This window comes from Colletes gigas, unplaced genomic scaffold (genome assembly GCF_013123115.1).
Source record: "Colletes gigas isolate AHSC1104 unplaced genomic scaffold, ASM1312311v1 Colletes_gigas_Sc00002, whole genome shotgun sequence".
Classification (NCBI taxonomy): Eukaryota; Metazoa; Arthropoda; class Insecta; order Hymenoptera; family Colletidae; genus Colletes; species Colletes gigas.
In genome coordinates, this window is record NW_025106631.1 from 9526313 (window position 1) to 9549399 (window position 23087).

A 23087-nucleotide genomic window follows, 5' to 3' on the forward strand; every position below is an offset into this window, starting at 1 on the left:
CAACTGTTTTAACGATGGTTTTTTCGTCCGTTTTAATTTGACTAGTACTATCCCTTAAAAGGATTATCAGTAACTTATTCGCTTATTATATATTTGATCGGTTAGGATCGAATGCGAATTTTAAAATCGTAAAGATTTTTCTGTGGATATTCTTGGTCGCTGAACGCGTCATGAATGCAATGCACAACGCAAAGCGTATATACCACCGTAGTGTGGTAGATATGGTAGAAAGGACCGCCATAGCTTGTGCCTGGAAGCTCCCATTTAATCTAGAGCAAATACGGGGCGCTTCGCTTAAATCAAGACAGAGTCAAGAAGAGAGAACAGTTTCCTTTGTCGGGTCTAATCTGGACAAACAGTCGTATATCACGACGGTGTCGTCCAGATTCTTGTTTTATCCGCATTTATCCTAGCAGCGGCTACCGAACAATTTACAGGAACCGGAAGTATATTCAAAAGATTTCCTCTAAGTTAAAAAAAAAACAAAAAAGGTTTGTTTTAATAAAAATATACGTTTATACGTTTCTAAAGAGTTGTTAGTTCTATTTTATTATTTGAACAAAATTTTGCCTATCTTTGCTCCGTACTCTTGATATTCGCAATATGCTATTTCGGTAGACAACTCTCCGTTGACATTTAGCTCCATCATATACCATTAACTTCCCACGTGTGTCGATTACACCTTTCCCTGAAATCTAGTCTGTTCGATAATCGCGTAATAATAGATCATTACAGGAATACAGGGTGTACTTTAACGCGTGAGATTAAAAACAATCAAAAAAACTTAAAATAAATGTAGATTCGTGTTCGCTTTCACAAAAAGTTGTCTGAAATCCGTCGAATTGACATGTTTCTGAAAGCTAGCGTTTATGGAAATGCATACGTACGTACACTGTATTTCACAAATTTAATAACATGTATGTACGTCCAGCATACATTTTTCACACTTGCTCGCGAACAGGGCCAAATAGAGCACGCATTTGTACGAACTTTCATCGTTGTTTCTGCATCTTCAGTCGACCGTTACAGTGGGTTCCACGTGCTAGGATACACCCTGTATAACAACGCGACTTCTTCAATAGAACGTCGTTCCGGCCACGAAAGCTTTGACGCGCGATCGGCGAAACCTCGAAAAATGCGCGCACGTACCGGGTGTACGGAAAGGAGAAAACGTTTGCTCCTTGTCCCGTGAAAGGAGAAAAACTCTGCGGGCACTGTCACACGAGGTTTTCGCCTTTGAAATGCTTTCTTTGCTCGATCGTGGCGCGGCCTCCAATTAACGCTTTTCCCCGCTGTCAAAAGAACCGACGTCGCGCTGCAAGTGAATTAAACCGTGCTCCGTTTGCCACCGCCTTTTACAACATTTATAAACGGGAACCGTACGCACGGTTTTCCTTGCGCTCCGCGGCCGATGCCGATTACGCCGTCTCTATTCTTACTCGTTCCATCCACTCGCACGAGCATTGAATCCGTCCGAATGCAAAAACGGCACCGTCCGACTTCGGATAGTAACGTTAGGTTTAATTACAATTAATGAGACAGAAACGTTTGTACGTTTCATTCGCGTTTTGTGCGCTACTTCTTCCCTCCTACGACCCGCGCACCGTTGCTTGACTTTTTGATATTCGCGGGCCTTTAATTCCTTTGAGGGTTTCTTTTCCACTGTTAATGGCTTTAATTGAGTGGTTTCAAATGGCAGAGGCATTTGTTCAAAGCTACGATTTAGTTGGATCGTAAGATAGACGAGGCGAAATCTGCGTCTCGCGCGAAACGCTTCAAGTGGAAGGGTTTAGTTGAGTTAATTAATTTTAAACACGCGACTTGATTTAATGCATCTTTTTTTTAAAGATTACAGCGACGTGGCTTCTATCGTGCCGCGTTCCTCTCTTTTTTAGCTCGTTGGAATAGCAAACGTTCGTCGTGAGATATAAATTCATAGTTCCATTGCAGTTCGTAAATAATTTCATTATTATACGCACGATAGGCGATAGATCGCAAAACATGTGTGTACGAATTTCTTCGAGGGGGTTGCTCTTAATCCTTGAAAGTTTCACGATTTACGCGCCGTAAGAGTAGTTTAAAGTTCGATCGATTCGAGTTCAGCCGATCTCACGATGGTGAAAAGGGATGAAAGTAGAAATTGCAGTAGACGAAGTATATAAAAGGCGAGTATGAAAATAAAAAGATATAGATAAAAGGAGCTGGCTGCACGTTGGACTAACAAGACTCAGGACTCAGGGGCTATTATCATAATTGTGGGTTGCAGGCAGCGGCTGTGCCCACAAACCAGAATGCCTCTTGTCTCATCTACCTTCGTTTTCTCCTTCTTTCTCCTGGTCTTCTTCCTCCATCTTCTCCTCCCTTTCGTCTTCTTCTTCCACCACTTCTTCGTCCAGTCTCTTTACTCAAACCCTCGTACTCTCGCATTTTGCGCGTCTCTTCGCTGGTCTTTTGCACGTGCTAGAGACAAATGAATCGACCCCGAAGGCATTTAACTTCCACGCTGCGTATTTCCATTTAGATTAAAAAGCTTATACGATATTTTAAGGATTCCCGAACGAAATAAGACGGGACTCGTCCTTGCGCTCTATGTTTCTAGACGAGGGCAAGTTTTGTTCGTAGAGGAAGCTCGGCATATTTCGAATATCAGTTTGTTTAAGGGGTAACAACACTGTAAATACTAAAAAATAGGAACGTCTGTAAACGAGTACACTCAAATTTTGTATGTACTTTAATCATGATTTGAATTAACGTTTTCTTATTTTTCGGATTACTTCGATAATGTTAAAATCATTTTATTATTCCAGTATGTAGAATTACCAATCGCGTTACATATACAGGATGTTCGACCAACCCTGGGAAAAATTTTAACGAAAGATTCTAGAGGCCAAAATAAGACGAAAATCAAGAATATCAATTTGTTGATTGAGGCTTCGTTAAAAAGTTATTAAAAAATTAAATTCAAAAATTTCAAATCATTCAAATCGTTCCGAAAAAATTATTTTCCGCTGCGAGGGTCAAATACAATCATTTTTGGCGAATACACATACCTCCGAAATCCTTCGTACTTTCGAGAAAAAAATTCAGGAAGATGTGAAATTTTTCGACAAAATTAACAAATTTCAAATCGTTCTAAAAAAATTATTTTTTATTGCGGGGGTCAATTATAATCATTTTTGGTGAATAGACATACTCCCGAAATCGTACGCACTTTTGAGAAAAAAATTCCTTATCAAAAATATAATTTCTGGCTACAAAAGGTTCCTCAAAATTTCATGTATATCTTTAAAACAGCATAACTCCTGGACAGATTGAAGAATTTTAACTTCAAAATTCAAAATTCAAACAACGAAAAAATACATTGGATGTATGTCTACAGGCGGAACTTTAAACATTAATAACTTTTAAACGAAGCCTCAATTAACAAATTGGTATTCTTAATTTTCGTCTCATTTTGGCTTCTAGAATCGCCCATTAAAATTTGTCCCAGAGGTGGCCGAACACCTTGTATGGTGCATTCTTCTAACACCGAATGTTGTAGTTCATGGCAATATTGGTGGCTCTGTGTTCTTTGCAATAAAGGAAACGACGCCACAGCAATATCTTTAGGATCGTCGAGTGGACTGCAAATGCATATGTATATATAGTACCAGAGTCTATTCGGAAACAATGCTAAAATCCAAGATGTAATGTCTGTCGGCCAACGTTCCATTCTCTCGTATCTTTACTTTCCTTGATTACATGGCGGACTTTAAGGTCCTTCAAAACCCACCACGTGCATTTTGGCTTTCATCCTAAGAAATGGCGCGGTAATACGTACGCGAAAATCGACGTCGAACGTCGGGGGTGCAATTCTTCGAAACGAACCTTTCCTGACGAAATTGCGGGGTATATATTTTAGACTTTCAAGTTTCTCATTACTTAGACCCTCACCTGGGCATCGAGCTATCAAATATAATATATTTTTCATTTTCAACAAAATAGAATTTCGAAACATGTTGCAAAAATGATACGCGTGAACGAGAGTGGACCTTAAGCAACGCGTCCCACTTAACATGGTCATCGTAAATATCTCTGTTGCTTTGGATGATACGAAAAAATATTTAAAGAGAAAGTTGCCCGGCTCGAGAGAGCATACACGACTATAGGGCAAATTATTTTCTCAAAGATAGAACGTAGGTCGAAAATCTTACGGATTCGGTTGATATTCTGATCTACGCGTTTAGAACAGGGCGATAGCTGCTCGCGAGCGATCAGAAACAGGATCCATAACTCTAAGATAACAAGGCATTACTCTTTTTCGTCTCGGGCTTTATTTTAAACTTCCAAGGGCCGCGGATGTTTCGTTCGGGCAACGCATGTGCCTGGATTTTCTGTTCAATCTTTCGGTATCTATCATACTTCACCTTGCATCTTTTAAGTGGCGTGGCTAAATTGTTTCTTTTCTCTTTTTTCTTTTACATTTCTTCTCGTGTGTTCTCTCAACGAGAGATGCCAGGGGCGTGTATGTTTGTTTATCCTCGGTGTACCCTATTATTAGGGACCGGTGCTCCTCGAAAACCGAATGGCCCACGCGGATATTTGGGCCTCGAGAGACGATCGAGCATCCCCTGTCCTCTCTCTCTCTTCGATCCTACCCGTTGCTTCGTTCTCTCTCGTCCACCGTCAGTTTCCAGCTTTGTTCGTCGCGTAAGAACAGTTCCAGCCGAAAAGGATAGCCGAATAAATTCGAGAGGGGGGTTGGGATTCCCGGTTCTCTCCATAGCGGGGCCCTTTTGCCAGCCTATCTGGATCCTGATTTAGATTCCACCGCGTTTTAATTTATCGTCAGCGATCGTGCCGATTATAGAAACGCTACTTCTCCGAGGAAAAAAACGTTTCTCGCCGCCCGCGATCAGCTAATTCTCACCTTTTCGATGTCCTCGACCATCGATATTATTCGCTGTCTACTGTTTATTCATGTACCATGCGCCGTGGGAGAAATCTATCAATTAAGAATAATCGTACGCTGTCCCCGACAGAGGATATTTATACGTCTCCCCCCTATTTTTTACGCGATCTCGCTTTCATGGGGACGATTCGTGGGATCTTTCGTCTCTTCTCGACGGACAATGCGACGCTGATGACATATCCTGCAGGTCCCGCGATTGAATGGTGTCTGTTTGTACAGACGGCACGTGACACAACAGCGTTAGGGACAGCCATAACGCACGGCCACACCCTATCGCGTTATTTGTTTAATTTAACAGTATTGTGGCGCGGTGTTTTCGTTGCTCGATGCTCGATTTACTTCGCCCGTGACTGTTTCCTGCATTTTTAACATGGGAGAGCGTAACGACCAGGGTGAAAGTAATTTTCTTAACTGCCTTTACCATTGACCCCTAATAGCAGCCTCGTGTGAAAATCACTGTACGTTTTCATGGGTTTGCTCTATTGTCGTGACGTATGCAACGTTTCGTTGTTCATACGCGAAGTAAAATTAATGTGTTATTAACCCTGGAGAGGCAAACGAGAAAGAATCGTCGAGTCCACCGGTCAGAAAGTCTCGTGTGAAATATTTTTTGAAAATTATTCACTGTCGTTTATGCATTTAGGATTTATGTTTAACCCTCGGTTGGTATCGTTGGATCACACACGATCCCCATAGCTGTTTCAATTATTTCTAGTTTTTGTTCAAGGATACTAATAAATAATAAAAATGAAAAGTAGCAAAATACAGTGGCAAATTTTAAAGAACTTAATTGATAACGTAGTGTATAAATTTGATAACTCTTTTTTATGTAACCCTATATACATATTGATACACATCGCGACATCTGATGGCATTCCGAGAACACGTTGGCGACGCATATTTAGAAACTAGTGGCACAGACATAACTAATTGAGTAATGTAAAAGCACAGACGAGGTATACGAGTAGACCTTTCACCACAGACGAGATATATGAATAGACTTTTCACCTTATGGACTTTCGCGGCCGAATCTGACTGCCATACCGACCTGAAAATTCGGAGGTGACTTTAGCGGCCTCTTCTCATGGATGGCGGTCAGTTAAGAAACTAGGCACTGAATTAGTATTGATGGGCAGCCAGCTGTAATGTGTGCGTAAATACATGTGAGTTGACTATGGGAGGGATTAAAAAAGACAGTGCAGTATTATCAGACGGCAGATCCGTGACCAAAGGGAACTGCCCCACCACTTACGCACATTAATCCCAACCACCTTGTATATGAGTTCTGGCGTTTCGTATCTTTTCGAGGATTCGAGAAAGGCGGCGAATGTCAGTCTATCCTTCTTGCTCTTAACACAGCCGAAATTCGATCTCGCATAATCTCGAGCCGAGATTCTCGACTGCCCAGGCATTTTTGACTTTCCGACCTATGTAGGCGTATACAATGTATAAGCAAAATACCATAATGAAACAAAAATTTCAAAAATTTTTTTTACGGAAATACACGTTTTAGGACCCCTTGATCATATTTTAACTATTAAAGAAAAGACATTTTTTTACTATGCTTATGGACGTGCGTTCATATATTTATACTATTAATACTATTGGGTCTAAACAATTGAATAAATTTCACTGTAATTTTAAATTTTTAAATCTGAAAATATTTGAGAATACTGTCCTATTTGTCCTCTTTGTTTAGCAATTTAAAAAAACGATAACTCATATAAATCAATCATATGAAAATGAATGGAAGTTGAGACCGCCCCTACTGAAAATGAAAGACTGCAAAATTTTTCTTCTTTCAATGAAGGAAACTCTTTTGCTTAATCTTTTTCGAAGGCTTAATATTTTTTCACCTAATATGATTGTACTTGACCCCTGCAAGCAAACATACTTGTTTCAGAAGAAAGTGAAATTTTTTTTTTTGGTCGAAAATCTCTGAGCCTCCTCCTGTCGATTTTTCTGAAAAATTCGATTTTCATTTTTGACAAATTTTTTGGACGATTTACACATAAATAGTCTAGTACGTCACTATAGGTATCCATGGGACGTATTTCAAGCTCAGATTCAAAAAATAAAATGAAAAATTAAAGATCGACTGAACCCGAAATATGGTCTATGAATTGATAATTACGTTTACAGATATCATAATTGGTGTCGATTAGACGTGTAAGAAAACGCACGAAACTGACTCGACTTTTTTCGCGATTCCGGCAGAATGTCTAGTAGAGACGCGTTAATATTACATGAAAGCACCAACAAAGATTAACGGTGAGTACTACGAACGATGCGGGACATTCAAATGACAATAATTAAAAATTACAGTACCTAATTAGACGCGAAACTGTTAACGCACTTATCGCCCCACTTTCCAGACGAAGAATGACGAACAGGATCGGACACGTCTCCCGCGCGAGGAGTGGGGAGTGGGGAGTGGGGTGAGGGAGTCACGTACACCGTCTCGATTCTCGATGTATACTTTGAAGGAAAGATTAAGCCATATATTTCGAATAACATTGATGATATAGATATTTAGGATCTGTGGCTGTAAAATAAATATAAACAAATATCAGAGAAACAATTAATTACTTAATTGACGTTATATTCTTGTGACGTCAGAATGCAAGCTTCTGATTGGCTCTGCTTGAACTTTGAATATCGACCTGTTATTGGATGCACTAGTTACTAGATCGATTCAAATATATTAATTCTAATCATAGAAATATATAATGTGTTAATATTAATTTTCACCTGAATTTCAATCGGTTTCTTATATAAATGTTCCTTTTGTGTGTAGTATATTTTCTAAAGTTATTTGTCTCAATTTTCACTAGATCTACATAAAAGCCTATCGTGATTCTGTGACGATACCATTGGGTAATCTGTTGTGCGGGCAGATGTCAGCAGCAATAATTTTTTCGTGACACACGGATTAAGGACACAGACAAGGGATCGTGTAGACGTGTAAACAACACAGTATCCCGTGCCACGCGACCAGAGAGTCACGAGCCCTGCTTGAAGGTGAAGTTGAGAGCCCGGCGACCAAAGATATAAACACAGACCGATCGAGTTTCCAAAGCACAAGCGTCTCGAAGCACCGACCCTGGAATAAAATTACTTTTAAGAAATATTTTAGACTAGACATGAAATAGTTGCAGACGAGTAACAGGTTAGAATATACATTTAGTCAAACATTGTGAATATTAATGTTTTTGTGTATTCTATACATAAACTACAAAATTTACATGAAAAGCATTGATTAATTTTTCGATCAAACATTAATATATTTACATGTCATTAAGTAGATATTTCGATCGACTTGATTACCCATGAATAGTATAATACATCGATATGTCATTTTTAAGAGACACTATCGAATTAATCGAATGTATCGATGTTCTAGCAGAGCCAATGACAAGCTTGCATTCTGACGTCACAAGAATATAACGTCAATTAAGTAATTAATTGTTTATCTGATATCTTTTTATATGTATTTTGCAGCCACAAATCCTAAATATATTCAGTTCTTCGAGATATAAGGTTTAACCTTTATTTCGAAGATACACATCAAGAGTCGAGACGGACTACGTGACTCCCTCACCCCACTCCCCGCCCCACTCCCCACTCCTCGCGCGGGAGACGTGTCCGATCCAGTTCGTCATTCTTCGTCTGGAAAGTGGTGTGAGAAGTGCGTTGACAGCTGCGCGTCTAATTAGGTACGTATTTTTTATTTTTAACCATTTCTATTCTCTTCGTCATTCTCCATCGATGCAATTATACAATATTAATAAGTGCATATTAACAAATTTGTGTTTTATTTCTATAAGAGCCCGTAATTACAATTCAAACACATAAGACGCTCAACTACGGTCAAACGTATTTTTCATTTTTAATCGGTTCTCTTCTTTTCGTCATTATCCATCGATGCATTTATCCAATATTAATAAGTGACTGTTAACAAATTTGTGTTTTATTTCTGTGGCAGCTCGTAATTACAATTCAACCACATGAGACTCTCAACTGCGGCCAAACTACGGTCACGCTACAGACGCGACGCCATAATGCTTTGAGAGTTTGTGAACACGTTTCGACAAGAAACCTGTATCTATACGAAAAAGAGTATTTGGCGATGCTCACGTGCGAAAAATGTAAGTATCCTTTGTATTTTGTTCCGAGTACGCTTAAAAAAAATTGTTTGATTTAAATTTGCCATCAAGTTTTCAAATACGGTAGAAACCTTTCGTAAAAACATTTACTCTTTCCTTCTAAAGGATCCTGACATCTCATCATCGTACTTGTGGATCCAGAGAAATTCGACGATGATCTCGCTGCTGACCTTGATGCTGACTTCATTTCTAACGTCGCTGATGACTTCGCTGATGACTCCTACTAGGCGACATCGTTGCCCGGGTGCTTGAATTCTACAGTTGGTGAGTCGCATGCTATTTTGTTTCCTCTGGTCCCTAACCATGTTGTAGGATAAAATATCCGAATCAATACGGGTGACCAGTTGTATACTTGGTATTTTTGACGAGTTAAGTGACCGCGGGTATGAAAAATACCCATGAATTATATTTTGTTAGTGCAGGCTAGGGTCTTCTTGCACTCGCGTTTTTTAATGTTATCAATAAATATTACACAATATGATTATTACACAATTTTGATAAAATATATGAAATATGTTCATTATCTTTATATGAATTAAATAATTGAGTAGAATATGAATTAATATAATGTGAAAACATTATATTAATCGTATGATTGAGTAAAATATCTTACATCATTAATATAATTATTAAATATTCGTTTTATTAATTAATACATCATACGATGTATTTTATGTGCAAGAAGGCGTTTCGCGACTGGTCGATTTTGAACTCAAAGGAACATGCATGTTAATTTTATTTTTTTTTAAATTTACTTTGACGACAGAATCGACCAAGGTTAATTGCATATTTTAAATAATAATTTAACAAATTTATTTCAACTTGCAAAGTAAATTATTTTATCATGAAATCTTTATTAAAGTCTTACATTTTGAACAATTAAATTTCAGTCACAAATTTTTCTTGAATAATAATGTCTTTCAATATTAACGTACTCTGTTGTTGATATATTACATATAACAAGTCGAGTCATTTTAACTGAGAATAGATACCGTTTAGTTAATTATTAATAACCAGTTGTTTTAGTCAGGATTTTCAGGATACTTTCCCGTGTTCGTTGCCTAAGTTCATGCACATGCCCAAGTGTTATTTGCACGAGCGAAGGCAACGGGGCACGATGACTTAGTTTGTAACATTTATAATAATAACTTATCCGTGCGACTGACAATGCTAGTGTCTCGTGCACGATGCACTGTCCACATATGTGTGTTTGTGGTTAGGTTGTGGAAGTGCATCGTATCAAAAGTTCATCATAATTCAGATACAGAATTTTTTGACATTAGATTCATAACAATCACAATAATAATATTAAACTTATAGTTATTATTTACTTGGCAATTGTTCGTATTGCATACACGTCAATGATATTGTTAAATGCATAATGAATTAGCTTTTCAATCTTATATAATCATATATGTATAGAGTATATTTTAATAAAGACTATATCAGATATATTAAAATGTTTTACATAAATAATAAAAGTACGCAATGGGCACTAGCTTTGTCAGTCGATTCCAGAAATGGTACGTACCTTTAGAGTATGAATGAGGTTGTGTCCGGGTGTCGGAGGAACCCCGGGGAGTCCTCTCTAGTTTAGGTCGCGCCCGGACATTCAGAATGAGAACCGTGGAGTGTTTGTTTGAGAGACTGAGTTTTGCATTTTTTTAAATATAGGGTTAGGTAGGTAGGTAACTTATTCTCTGGTGTGTGTGTTTAAACCTAAGTAGGCAGGGTCAGGGCAGGACTGTCCACATTAGTAATTCGGGTAGGCGCGTTTTCGCGTGGCAGTTCTGTTCCTGTAGTTACGATTTCGAGAGTAGAAATCTTGCTGATTCAAACGGTGCACTTGTGCTGTTTGTTTCGGCTTTATTTTCGACTCCTTGAATCGCGCGACTCTTAAAGTCGCTCTCTCGCGCTCGCGGTCGGGATCAGGTCCCTTTCGAAACGTTCGTCCCGCTCGAGATTCACCACGTATGCTCTTGCAACAATTCGTATATTGTTGGAAGACTACGTATTGCACAAAATCTCGAGCCCGGTCTTTCGTAAGTTTCAGGCATCGGCAGGACCGCCGAAGAAAGAAAAGGCCCTGACAAACTGTCTCAAGAGTGGGCTGCAACAAATGGCTTTTCATCTTCATCCTCGGATGAGAATGGAAAGTCATTCCTGTTACTACTTTGTCACTTAACTCGTCTGTAGTTGTAGTTAGTTTATTTTTCTGACTCGCTCACGTATGCATGTACCTGATGGTACATAATTGCACCATACATGCCAGCCATCCCTCCCCATAACTCGCGGTTATGATATACATAGAGTTGCGAATATCCAATAATCGCGTTTGCTTGTAGAGTTGCGAATCACTGTTTTTCGCGTTTCCTTTTCAGGGTAGTGTTGCGCCTTGACACGATACGCGATTGGTTTTTTGCAAACTTAGGTACCGAATGTTTGCTTAAAAATAGCGTTGCGAATTATTGATAAACGTGATTGCTCGTAGAGTTGCGTAATACTATTTTTCGCGTTTGATTTTCAGGGTAGTGTTGCGAACAATCACGATTCGCGTTGCTTTTTTACTCTTTTATATATATAATAATGGATGTCAACCGCGTTTGTAATTTTCACGTTATAAATTAGCGTTGCGATCTTGATTAATCGTCCGATTTTTTATTTAGCGTTGCGATATTTTCAATGCCCAAATTCTACCCCAATTGTAGTACTAGTAGTAGTTAGTTTATTTTGTGGCCAGTACATGTCTATGTACATGTACCAATAGCCCCTGATTAAAGTTAGAGTTGCGAATAATATACAATGTTCGCGTTTGCTCGTAGAGTTGCGAACAAATATTTATCGCGTTGATGTATTAGTGCTGCGAATAAATACGATTCGTGATTGTCTTTACGCAAACCTAGGAACCGGGCGTTTGCTTTAAAAATAGCGTTGCGAATTTTTAGTAAACGCGATTGCGAATTAGAGTTGCGAATTACTATTTTTCGCGTTTGCTTTTCAGGGTAGTGTTGCGAATAATTACCATTCGCGGGTTGCTTTTATTCTTACAAGTCGCGTTTGGAATTTTTTCTATTATAAATTAGCGTTGCGATTGTTGATTTATCGCGTTGTTGCCCCGTAGTGTTGCGATATTTAAAACGTCTAACTTCATCCCCATATGTGCCACTCTATTGTAGTTTGAAGTAGCTTGATGTAGTTAGTTTCTTTGTACAATTTTATTTATTGTCTGATTTATGTTTCAGGGAAACATCGTGGGATTAATCAAGACACCAAGAAGAAATATTTTTTCATATTTATTTGTTTTATATGAGTTATATATTTTATTGGATATGAGTTTTTGTTTCAGGAAAACATCGTGGGAGTGACGAAGACACCAAGAAGAAAATATTTCCTCATATTTCCTCATGTTTCTACAGATTGCGTTAGAATATAAGTACAAATGTATATAGATTATAAGATAAAAAAGCGTTCTCCTGCCGTTTATTAAATATTACCGAAACGTGTGCGTAAATTTAAGTGGGAATGATTAATATTAAGATACATATTAGTATTCGAATATGCAAGGTCCATACGTGCAGTTGCACATTTCTGGTTGGATCTTCAGGATCCTTTCTTCGTTTTGTACGAGTGTCTTGTTAGGCACTGTCATAATGCAAGTATTTATTTAAGAAGGAACAATTAATAATAAAGTACATATCGATAATTTAGTAATCAGGATTCATACGTGCAGTTGCACATTCCAATTTCGTTTCTAGAAAACATGCGATGGATTATTTCACATGTATCAACATTTTGTTAGGTTTTTGATCTCTTCATCGGTCAGAGTTCGTGCGTGCAGTTGCACATTTCAATTTCGTTTTTAGAAAACATGTGTATCAACTCACATGTATTGACATTTAGTTAGGTTCTTCGTCTCTTGATTGGGCAGTTCTTTTAAGAACTCTCCTTTTCTAGCTCGTTTCTAACTTTTCGATAGCTTCTCCCTTAGATAGGTATTCGAATTCCTCGCCAAAGGAAGGGTGGTTGGGGCGAGGCTAGGGTGGGTCTCCAGTCGCAGCAACCTCCACGTGGTGAGACCCGGGTCATATTATTTACTACGTAATTAATATAATTATTAATTACATAGCAAATAATATGAGCTAATGGCTGCGTTCTTCTTCTAGTTCCACATACCTTCTTCGTCCTGGTGTGCGGTCTAATAACACTGATTTCGAGTCGCAAATACGTTTTTGCCGAGTTAGTTTTTAAATAAATAATATATTATAATTTAAAATAAAAAATAGAGGATTTGCGGTGTATTTATCAATGAGATCCTTACGTATTTTAATAATTTTGAAATCTTTAAATAATCTCAATCGATTGGTTATTCCAATGAAATTAATCGATCGATGCTCAATTCTGGACCATACAACTTTCATTCCGTTAAAAAATAATAAAATTTATGTAATTTTATTTTCTGTCTCGCTTCCTCTTGTGTTAATTTCTAAATCTGTTGATAACGTTGCGAGTGACACGAAAATGGTAATGGGGTCCCGGGACCCCAGAAACTCGGGCTGAAAAATTACATTAGGTGAAAGATCTACTCTTATACCTCGTCTGTGATTTTAGCGTAGATATTCGATTCTTCGACCAAAAATGAATATTCCACGCGAAAGGGTATCAAAAACGATTATTTGTACAACACATGCTATAGAGCATTACTTTAACTATTGCCTGATGTTAATTAATAATTGTTGCAAACAATAGGTATGAAAATTTCATAATGATTTCGTAGCCTAGCTGTAAAATGCGTAAAGGAAGAAAGATTGGGTAACGTATCGTACTGTCTCTTTATTGGCAACACGTGTAATAAACGCGTTAGACATATTATTTTTTCATAACAAAAATAATTACAATTAGAAATCGCACAAAATGCATCGTATCAAATCGATGTAAACGACAGTCCATGATACGCTCATGCGTTTGCACATTTACACAATTGGTTATTACAAACGTTTTGCCTTCAATTTTGCAAATTACATTTATGAAAAATCTTCGATAAGAAATTCTACGATTCATCGGTGCTTTTATGTTTCAATGATTTTCATCAGATGTGGTTGAACTGTTGTTAACGTTACCTTTCGAGAAATCTGCGATTTCTTCGATACCAACGCGATAAAGTATCTTCAATTTTACTTTTTTTGTTTCATAAAGTTAATAGACGAAACATTTTACCAACGGTAAAACATGAAAACCTGGCGTAGTATAAAATTGTTGAGTCGGATATTTCTTATTTCCACGCGCGAATGAGATATGCATTAAATATTATACAATCAATTGTAATACATATACTTGCAATTATCGTATCTATTATAAATATCAGTTCACGATAGAGATCGTTCGATCATCTCGATACACTGTTTCCTTTACACAAGCAACGACGATGCACAGGCGTCGCACAGGCGAAGCAACAATTTATCTGGTCATGGTAACAATTATGCATTATCGCAAATTTTAATTCATTTGCTCTTACGTAAAGGTTTCTTTTTATAAGAAGTAATTTCTTTGATCTTTCTTCGATGCTTGGATTGGTCTGCAATTCCAAACTAAAACGTTACGATAGAAGCTAAAGTCTAAGACTACGTAAATTGGAATTCTTTAGTATAAAAATGGTAATGGATCGTTTCGAAAACGTTAGATTAATATACAAGGAAACTTAACAGTATCAAGTATACCGAAAGTCTCTAACACCAAATTTCTTGAAGATAAATTCATTGAATGGTAAATTTAGGACGAAACACGGTATTGTTTCTATCAACAATAGATTATTAAATTACTTCTTATATACAAACCAATTATGTTGCATAAATACGAAGAATATAAAAATGCGGGGTAGTTTTCTTTATCTTAAACATCGATTATTATCATCTGTGATAAATACACTCCTTTGAGGTTAATTGACGATCGGTAAATACCAGGATTATAAAACACTGTTACACCAGTTGAAATCACATTCAGATCGGATAATAGAGGGGCGATATGGTCTTATAATTACAATTAATTCTGGTAGTCTTTCCTTTGATCCATCGTTCAGCAACAGCTATTAGTTTCTACAATGATATTACTGGGAGAGTGCTTAAGTGCTTGATCAATATTACAACCAAAATTTAACAAAACGACCATGTCAGGTGAGAAAGTGGCTTACAAAGAGCGTCGAAAAGGACTACAAGTGCACTTGCCCATTATGTTTCGTAGCTGGTAGGTACGTGTCGTTTTCTCGAGAAAACGAGCATAGTATATTTTTCTTTGATTCTCGATAAGATATTAAAAACATTAGCAATTCTGGCAGTGAGTGGCTCTTACATCAAGTACCCTATTTATTACGAACCGTATAAAGGTAACTGTACAATTTTAAACAATTTTTGATATCCGTAAAGTCTCCCTCGTGTTTCGTCCACTTTATATTTTAGTGCTTCAACAATAGTGAATAAGTGTACCTTTCACGAAATTACCACCCTACGAATAAAATACCATTTTCTCCTCGACGGTGAACAACCCATGCTACGGAATAAAAATATCAAATAAATAACCCCTTAGCTAGTCCACGTAAAAACAATATAGACACAGTTATTAAATACATCCAACTATGTGCTAAGGTATCTTGAATAACTTTCCAGCGAAAAGAATGTCTATAAAGAGCCGACATCCATTGCCAAGCTTTATCTTCGTAAAAGCTAAGTCTTATCGTTGGACTGCGGATCTTTATGCGAATTCATATTTTTATTAATAGAATCGATGAAATCAGAGCTTCGTAGATGGTCGTCTCGACCCCCCAAATATAATAATTCGTATCTTACTTTAAGCATTTCCTATTTTTTTGAATAGCAAGTGCGTTCTGTATTAAAATTTCCCACAAATGCACAAACATCCGCAGTCGATTTACTATCAACGACGCTTGATTTCTTCTCAACTGACTAGCAGACACAATCATCATCGTGCTCTCTATATTACTTCCATTATAATTACACATTCAACAATACATATCGCTATGCTTCTCTAAGAGCCAGGATTCCATCCAGACTGTAGCCTCGCGAAACAAGATCGTCTCTAGTCTTCTTACAAACGAACTTAACGGAACGCAGGGTTAGTTTTTACGCCTCGATTATAGGATTGATCGTTGCCGGTGTGGTGGGCGCTTCGTGTGGGGTGGTGTCGTTCAACATTAACGTCGTGGTGGGCTCTTCTCGCGAATTCTGATCGGCTCTTCTGCCTCCTGGGGGGATGTACGTCCACCAGGCAAGGAAGAAGAAAAGCAGGGAAGCCGCCTTGCCGATGAAAGCTAGTGCGAGCATGTACCTGAAAGAAACGCCATAGTTAGGTTCATCAGCGTCGCCCAAAAAATTGTTTAGAACGATAGGAAAGTATTCGAAATCATTACTTGGTATACAAGGGTGTTCAGCCACCCTTGGGAAAAATTTTAATGGGATATTCTAGAGGCAAGCATATCAATTTCTTGATTGACGTTTCGTTAAAAAATTATTAAAAAATTAAATTCAAAAATTTCAAATCATTCAGAAAAAATTATTTTTGGTTGTGGGGGTCGATTACAATCATTTTTGGTGAACAGACACACCCCCGAAATCCTACGCATTTTCGAGAAAAAAATTCAGTAGGTGAATAAATTCTTCGACTAAAAAAAAATTTCGAATCGTTCTGAAAAAATTATTTTCGGGTGTAAGGGTCAAATACAATCATTTTTGGTCAACAGACATACCTCCGAAATCCTACGCATTTTCGAGAAAAAAATTCAGTAGGTGGACAAATTTTTCGGTTAAAAAAAAAAATTTCGAATCGTTCTGAAAAAATTATTTTTTAGTTGCAGGGGTCGATTACAATTATTTTTGGTGAATAGACACACCCTCGAAATCCTGCGCACTTTCGAGAAAAAAATTCAGTACGAGCGGAACTTTAGACGATAAAATGGTATTTTTGATTTTCGTCTTATTTTGGCCTCTAGAATCTCCCATTTAAATTTTTTCTAGGATTGGTCGAATATTCTGTGTAAACGACTGAACAAGTAAATGAAAAATTGTTTCCAAAATTAAATTTTGAAACAAGTATTTCGTAATAGTTACTTTACACTGTAAATAGTAATTCTGATACGTTCGTGTGATTTGTTGCTGCTTTTGTGATAGAAAAATTGTGCTCCATTTTACGAATCGAACAATTTTTTTAGTTTATGAAGATGGTTTCCGAAATATGATTTTGAAATATTTAACGATGCTAGAAATTCGAACCTGCTCATGTATAGATTGTCGTAAACGAGACAGGCGCCCCTGCCCTCGCAGGTTTCGTTCCATAAAATACACGTGTCGTCTATGAGAGCACCAAACACCATGGGGGCAGGTATGGTGCCCAGGATCCTCACTTTGATCCACTGTATGCCCAAGGCGAACGATCTTTGGTCGTCTCGAACGACTCGAAGCGTCGCTGAGAGCGCGGGCATCGTGCAAAGAAACGTTATGAACATATTGCAGAAAGCTAGGGCGATGAAGGGCCACAAATAAGAGCAGGCCGTGTTGCAGGTCGTGTTGATCGCCTCGTAGCTGATTATGGCGTCCCCCGCGGTCATGTTCAACGATGGCGCTCGTATGCAAGTGCAATCCGAGTATACCTGCGATAGAAATATTCGTAATGGCCAAGTGATCTATGGTAGTACGTCGATTATTCAATTTACGCGAAAAAACAAAGTTCCAATTATTCCTTTCGAAACGAACATTAGAACAGTGTTTATTTTCGAGATTTTAGCTTCCTAGTGCTGTGGGATGGGTGGTCCGTTTCTAAATGGAAAATTTCTCGAATTCAATGGAGAATCTAATAAATTTATTAGATATGGAAAATAAAAATTTCTAAATTTTTCGATTTTTCAGAGGTAGATGTATTCGTCTCAATATGCACTGCGGTTAATATGCAATAAATGAAAGGAAAGAAATAAATAATTTGTCCGTATCAGCAGAAATATTTCAACGTGCAGGATAAAATAAGAATTCTATATATAGCCGAGTTACTGAGTAATTAGTCGACACGTTAATCGCACGACACAAACGACAAAATATTTAAATGTGGAGTTAATGTTAAGTTTCCGCTATAATTTGCAACACGTACGTTGCTTTTTAGTTCATAATGAATGCAGGCCTTCATGGAATAATCGGTTGCACTTTGCCTAGGGCAATTAATCGGATTATTCCGCGAAACAAGTAAGAATGGAAATTGTACTGACTTCGACGTCGTTTATCTGCGTTTCTTGATAACATCCCGCGTGACACGGAGAATAGTACGTGATCCCATCTACTCCGCATATTGGATTGAACTCCGACCTCGAGCAACCGCAGCCATTATTGCACGCGTCGTCCAGCGAGAAAGATTTTCTGAAAATCATCGATCGGATGAAAATTTAATCGTTCGATAGTTATCTGTAATTCCAATTAAAGTTCCAATCATACGATGAATGAAAACAATTTGTCAGACATTGTATTTTGGAAGATCTGCTCGTATTTTATGAAACGTTTCGTTATTTTTTAACGACTACGACAGTGACGTACTTTGTTTGGTCGGAATAGGGCACCGTGACTCCGGCAAAGTTCAAATTCGGACAGTTGAGAACGAAGCACAAAGTGAAAGCGATGCAAGAGGCGGTGGCCAGGAGGCAGAATTTCAAAATGCCAGAGCAGGGCAAATTGAATCGTTTTATGAGATAACCGCCGAGAAACGTACCGCCGCCGCCCGCCGGGACCGTAACCAGACCTGAAAACGAAAAAGTTTCGTTACGAGTCGCCCGCGTGCGCGTATTTCGTCGGTTTCGTAATTTCCGCGAGCTTCCGTTCGAATATTAGTCGAGAGTAAACATTTCGCGGAACGAGTGTAAAACAAAACCCTCGGGAACCGATTCGTTCGTCTCTCTCTGATTCTCGTTTGACGAGAATACTATATTTGTTGCTATATTCCATCAATATCGATAAACAACGAATAAAGATCTACAGGTCCCAGACAAAATTATATTTCCTGTATAAATAATCGTTTTAAGCGTCAATTGATTTTTGTCTGCGGTCCAAAGGGTTTGTTTTATTTTTATTGTTGGTATAAATTTAGTGTTTTTATTTTGGAGACACGTACACCGTGTACCGGTTTAAAAAATCACGAGGACACGGTAACAAATCGTTGGGTCGATATTTACCGTAAAAAAGAAACAAATGAGGCGTTTCGGTTTCCGGGGGGGAGCAGGTAAAAAATGGCCGGCGATCACGCGCGCCAGAAGAGGCGGCACGTTTGATTGATCGTAACAGAACGTTTCAATATTATTCACCCATTAGTAACGCGGCCGAGCTAGCGCTGACGTTGAATTGATTTTCGATCAGCTTGGGCAGGAACGCCGCGAATCCGGCGATAAGCAATCCTTCACTGGCACCTGCCAAATTCAACATGAAAAATCCCGGATTGCCGAGCAGATCGCTTAGGGCGCGCGGCAGCTCGCGTATTTTCGAAAACGCCTCGCCCGTCTCGCTCGTAGACGACTGTTTCGGTTTCTCGTGCGCCTCCGACACCCTCTCCTTGGCCAGCTCCTCGGAACCTGGTGGAAAAATCCGGTTAACGTCGCGAAATAAACACAAATATGGCCGAAAATAGTTTTAAATACCAGGCAACGCTGCTGGGAACGCCAGGATCGGTATAGCGATTATGAAACTCATCACAGCGGCTGCTAGGAAGCCTATCCACCATGCACCCACCCACACGTTGCTGTCCGGTGTCAAACCAATCCTGAAATTTAGTTTTGCGGAAACGTTCCATAAACCTGTTCCTTTTCTATTTTATTTTTATTTCGTACGATAGAAAATATTTCAATGTTTAATTCGACTATTTCTGTCTATAATGTTCTTCCTCGGAGCCTCTCTTAAAGCGCGGCTGATATTAAACGGAAGTTGGAAAACTGGGGCGTACATCGCGCGTAAATACAAGGGCGGGGAAGAATTTAAACAAAAAACGCAATTATCCCGAAACGGCAGCGACGAACTTCCGGGGCCGCAACTGGGCGATTTCCCCCCTCTCTCTCTCTCTCTCTCTCTCTCTCTACGTGTTTTCTTTTTTTTTTTAATCGCGCTCCGAAATCCTCCCGTCGAAGCTCGCGCAACTTTTCCGACTAATTTCTCGCTCCGAGTACACCCGGAAACCCCCTTTTACACGCGTTCCGCGCCGATATTCGGTCAGCACTGGGTTATATCTTCCGATCCTAAACTAAAAACCAGGTTTTGTTTTTCAATCGGCCATGTGACGCTAAAATACACTCTCCTGTAATTTTAAAAATAAATATGCATACCATACGGGTTCGTCTAGCTGGAAATTAATGAATAAAACAAACCCAAATATATCGAACTGAGTTACCTAGTTCCTAGTGTTCGCTTTAAAAATCATTATTAATGTTTTCAGAAATAAATCCAAAATGTATTTTGACGATCCTGGCCGATTTAGTAATGTTCAACTTACGAATCACGTACGAAGTTCACTTTAAGAATCATTATTGCCGTATTCAGAAATAAATCCTAAATGCAACGTCGTATCTTGACGATCTTGAACGGTTTAACAATGTTCAACTTACGAATCACGGTCTCAGGTTCACTTTAAGAGTCATTACTAGTGCATTCAGAAATAAATCCAAAACGCAACGATCTTGAACGGTTTAACAATGTTCAACTTACGAATCACGGCCTCAGGTTCACTTTAAGAATCATTATTACTACATTCGTAAACGAGTTTGGAAAATTTGATCGTTATCGGTGAAATATAAAATAGTTTCGATCCCTCTGTTCGGTGAACTCCGGTAATATCCGAGCGTCGCGAAGACGACGACGACGACGACGAGGGTCGTCGGGACGCTGGCCGCGCGGGAGTCCCATCTCGGTGGGAAACTGGAAAGCGAGACCGCGGAAAAGCGAGAAAAGCACTTCGGGAGGAGCTCTCGCGGCGGGCTGGTAGCATCTGCCGCCGCCTCCTCCGCGAAACTTTTCATTTGCCTGCGAAATTAAACGCCGCCACATATACGGCGACCTACTCAAACGCGCGCAGACCGAACTAGCCGCGACGCGAACGGTTTCCAGGGAAATGTAATTGCGACCCACGGTTACGTTATTGGTCTCGACGAAGTGGTTCGTCTTTCGCTGCTCGCGAAACCGAAGAGGGACGTTATTTGAAGATATATCGAGTCGCCATCAAAATTCCGTTCACGCGAAAATGATTAAAAAATATTGCTCGCCATATACACTTAGAGGTATAATCAAAGGCGACGGAGAACGGGGCCACTCGAAACTTTGGGACACCCTTCGATTTCTTGTGGGTGGACGTATAGATATCTAAGAGGAATTTTTATTGCATCGATCGATGCATTTTGATATTCCATACAAGAAAGTTTTAACCTGTTTACGTTAAAAAATCATTAGTTTAGGTGATATTTTAATTTTAATGTTGTCCTCTCGCTTGATGCCTAGCTTTGTTTACAATTTTGTTCAACGGCGTTATATGATTAAAATATCTCCAGAATTAATAATCTTTTCAAGGTGCGATGTTCCGATAAAAAGTGTATTGATCCTTATCGGAGGCTAATTTCAAATTTAGACGCAGAAGGACGCTTCATCGATCGACGCGGCAGATATTCCTAACAGAGAGTTTATGTAACTAGCTTGTTTTTTCGCATCGACCTTAGGTTCGCCCCGGGCAGTGGGCGTAGCAGGGTTTTTTCGCGGGAAAACTCCCGGCCAAGAAGAAGAGGTGATTGATTGCTCGGAAACGGCTGACTAACCGAGCGATCATCTCTTAGCCGACTTAACTGCATTCGGTATACAAAGGATCGACGCTCGACCCTCTTTTTCGTCCGTTTCGTTTTAACTATCGCTGTCGTAATTGATTTTCGAGCTCGAATTCGAAACAATTCGATACTCCGCGAGACTACGAAAAGAATACAGCACGAAGTGAAACGTACACACGTAACTGAAAACATTGATACACGTAAACGCAAATGGAAGATAAAATTTGAATATTAACGATCGATAAAATATGTATTTACGTAACGAAGCGTACGAACGCGTTCTTCTGTTTCAACACTTCGCGACATATCGTTCTCGTACGCTCTTAATAATCCGTATATTCTACTTTAAATTATTTTATTTTTTCCTGTCGGATTACTTTTATATTTTTCCCGGAAGGGGATGAAAATGGTCGTAAACTCGTAGCGTTTGCAGAGCGTCGCGAAAAAGCTTCCCGGACACTTGTAGACGAGCAAAGGGGAGGATGTTTTTCCGAAGCAACTTTTCCAAGGGGAGAGTCGCGAAATTCTAAATTTGCTGTCCGCTCAGATACCTCGCGACCGTGGCGCGGTCGAGCGTGAAACGCGAAGGGAGGTCCTTTCGACTTTTAATTTCAGTCTCCTTCGAACCACTTCTTGCTCCTCCGTCGTTCCCCCTCTTTTTCTTTTTTTTCTTTCACCTTTTGTCTTTTCCGATGTAGGCTGTTACCATAATAATTTCTTCGCTTCTCGAGCTTTAAAGGAGACGGTGCCTGATTTATTAATCGCGGAAAAAATGAGAGTTCCCCAGGAAATCATTACTCCGAATCGATTCGAGGCCCCTGACGTTTTAGCGAAACTTAACGAGAGGGGCGAGAAGGGCTACGAGCGAAACTTCGTAGAGATTTCATATTTTAATAGACACGATATATGTATACGGAATTATATTTTCAAAATGTTTCTTTGACTTTTTATTGAAACTACTTCTGGATCGTTAAGGGTTAAATTTCGATAAATTTCTCCGTGCAATTTGTCACGTTGAAAACATAAAAAATTGAATTCCAAATAAAAGAGTATTATTTGCAAGGAAAATAAGCAATATAAATAACTGGAAAACTCGGCGGAGCCGTGGAACGAGGACGAAACAGCGGTCGGAATCGAT

General features: G+C 38.9%; 1 protein-coding gene across 2 annotated transcripts in view; it reads right to left on the minus strand.

The window, feature by feature from the left end:
* Positions 1-13948: 13948 nt before the first annotated feature.
* LOC122402385 (solute carrier organic anion transporter family member 4A1) overlaps positions 13949-23087 on the minus strand; it is a 34198-nt gene continuing 25059 nt past the window's right edge. For both annotated transcript variants that reach the window (XM_043405121.1, XM_043405130.1), the window contains exons 8-13: positions 19790-19911; positions 19460-19723; positions 18699-18900; positions 18377-18524; positions 17394-17770; positions 13949-16452 (exon numbers count right to left, since the gene is read on the minus strand). In XM_043405121.1, coding sequence (XP_043261056.1) covers positions 16248-16452; positions 17394-17770; positions 18377-18524; positions 18699-18900; positions 19460-19723; positions 19790-19911 — 1318 coding nt within the window. In that variant the 3' untranslated portion in view covers positions 13949-16247. The remainder of the gene's footprint in view (positions 16453-17393; positions 17771-18376; positions 18525-18698; positions 18901-19459; positions 19724-19789; positions 19912-23087) is intronic.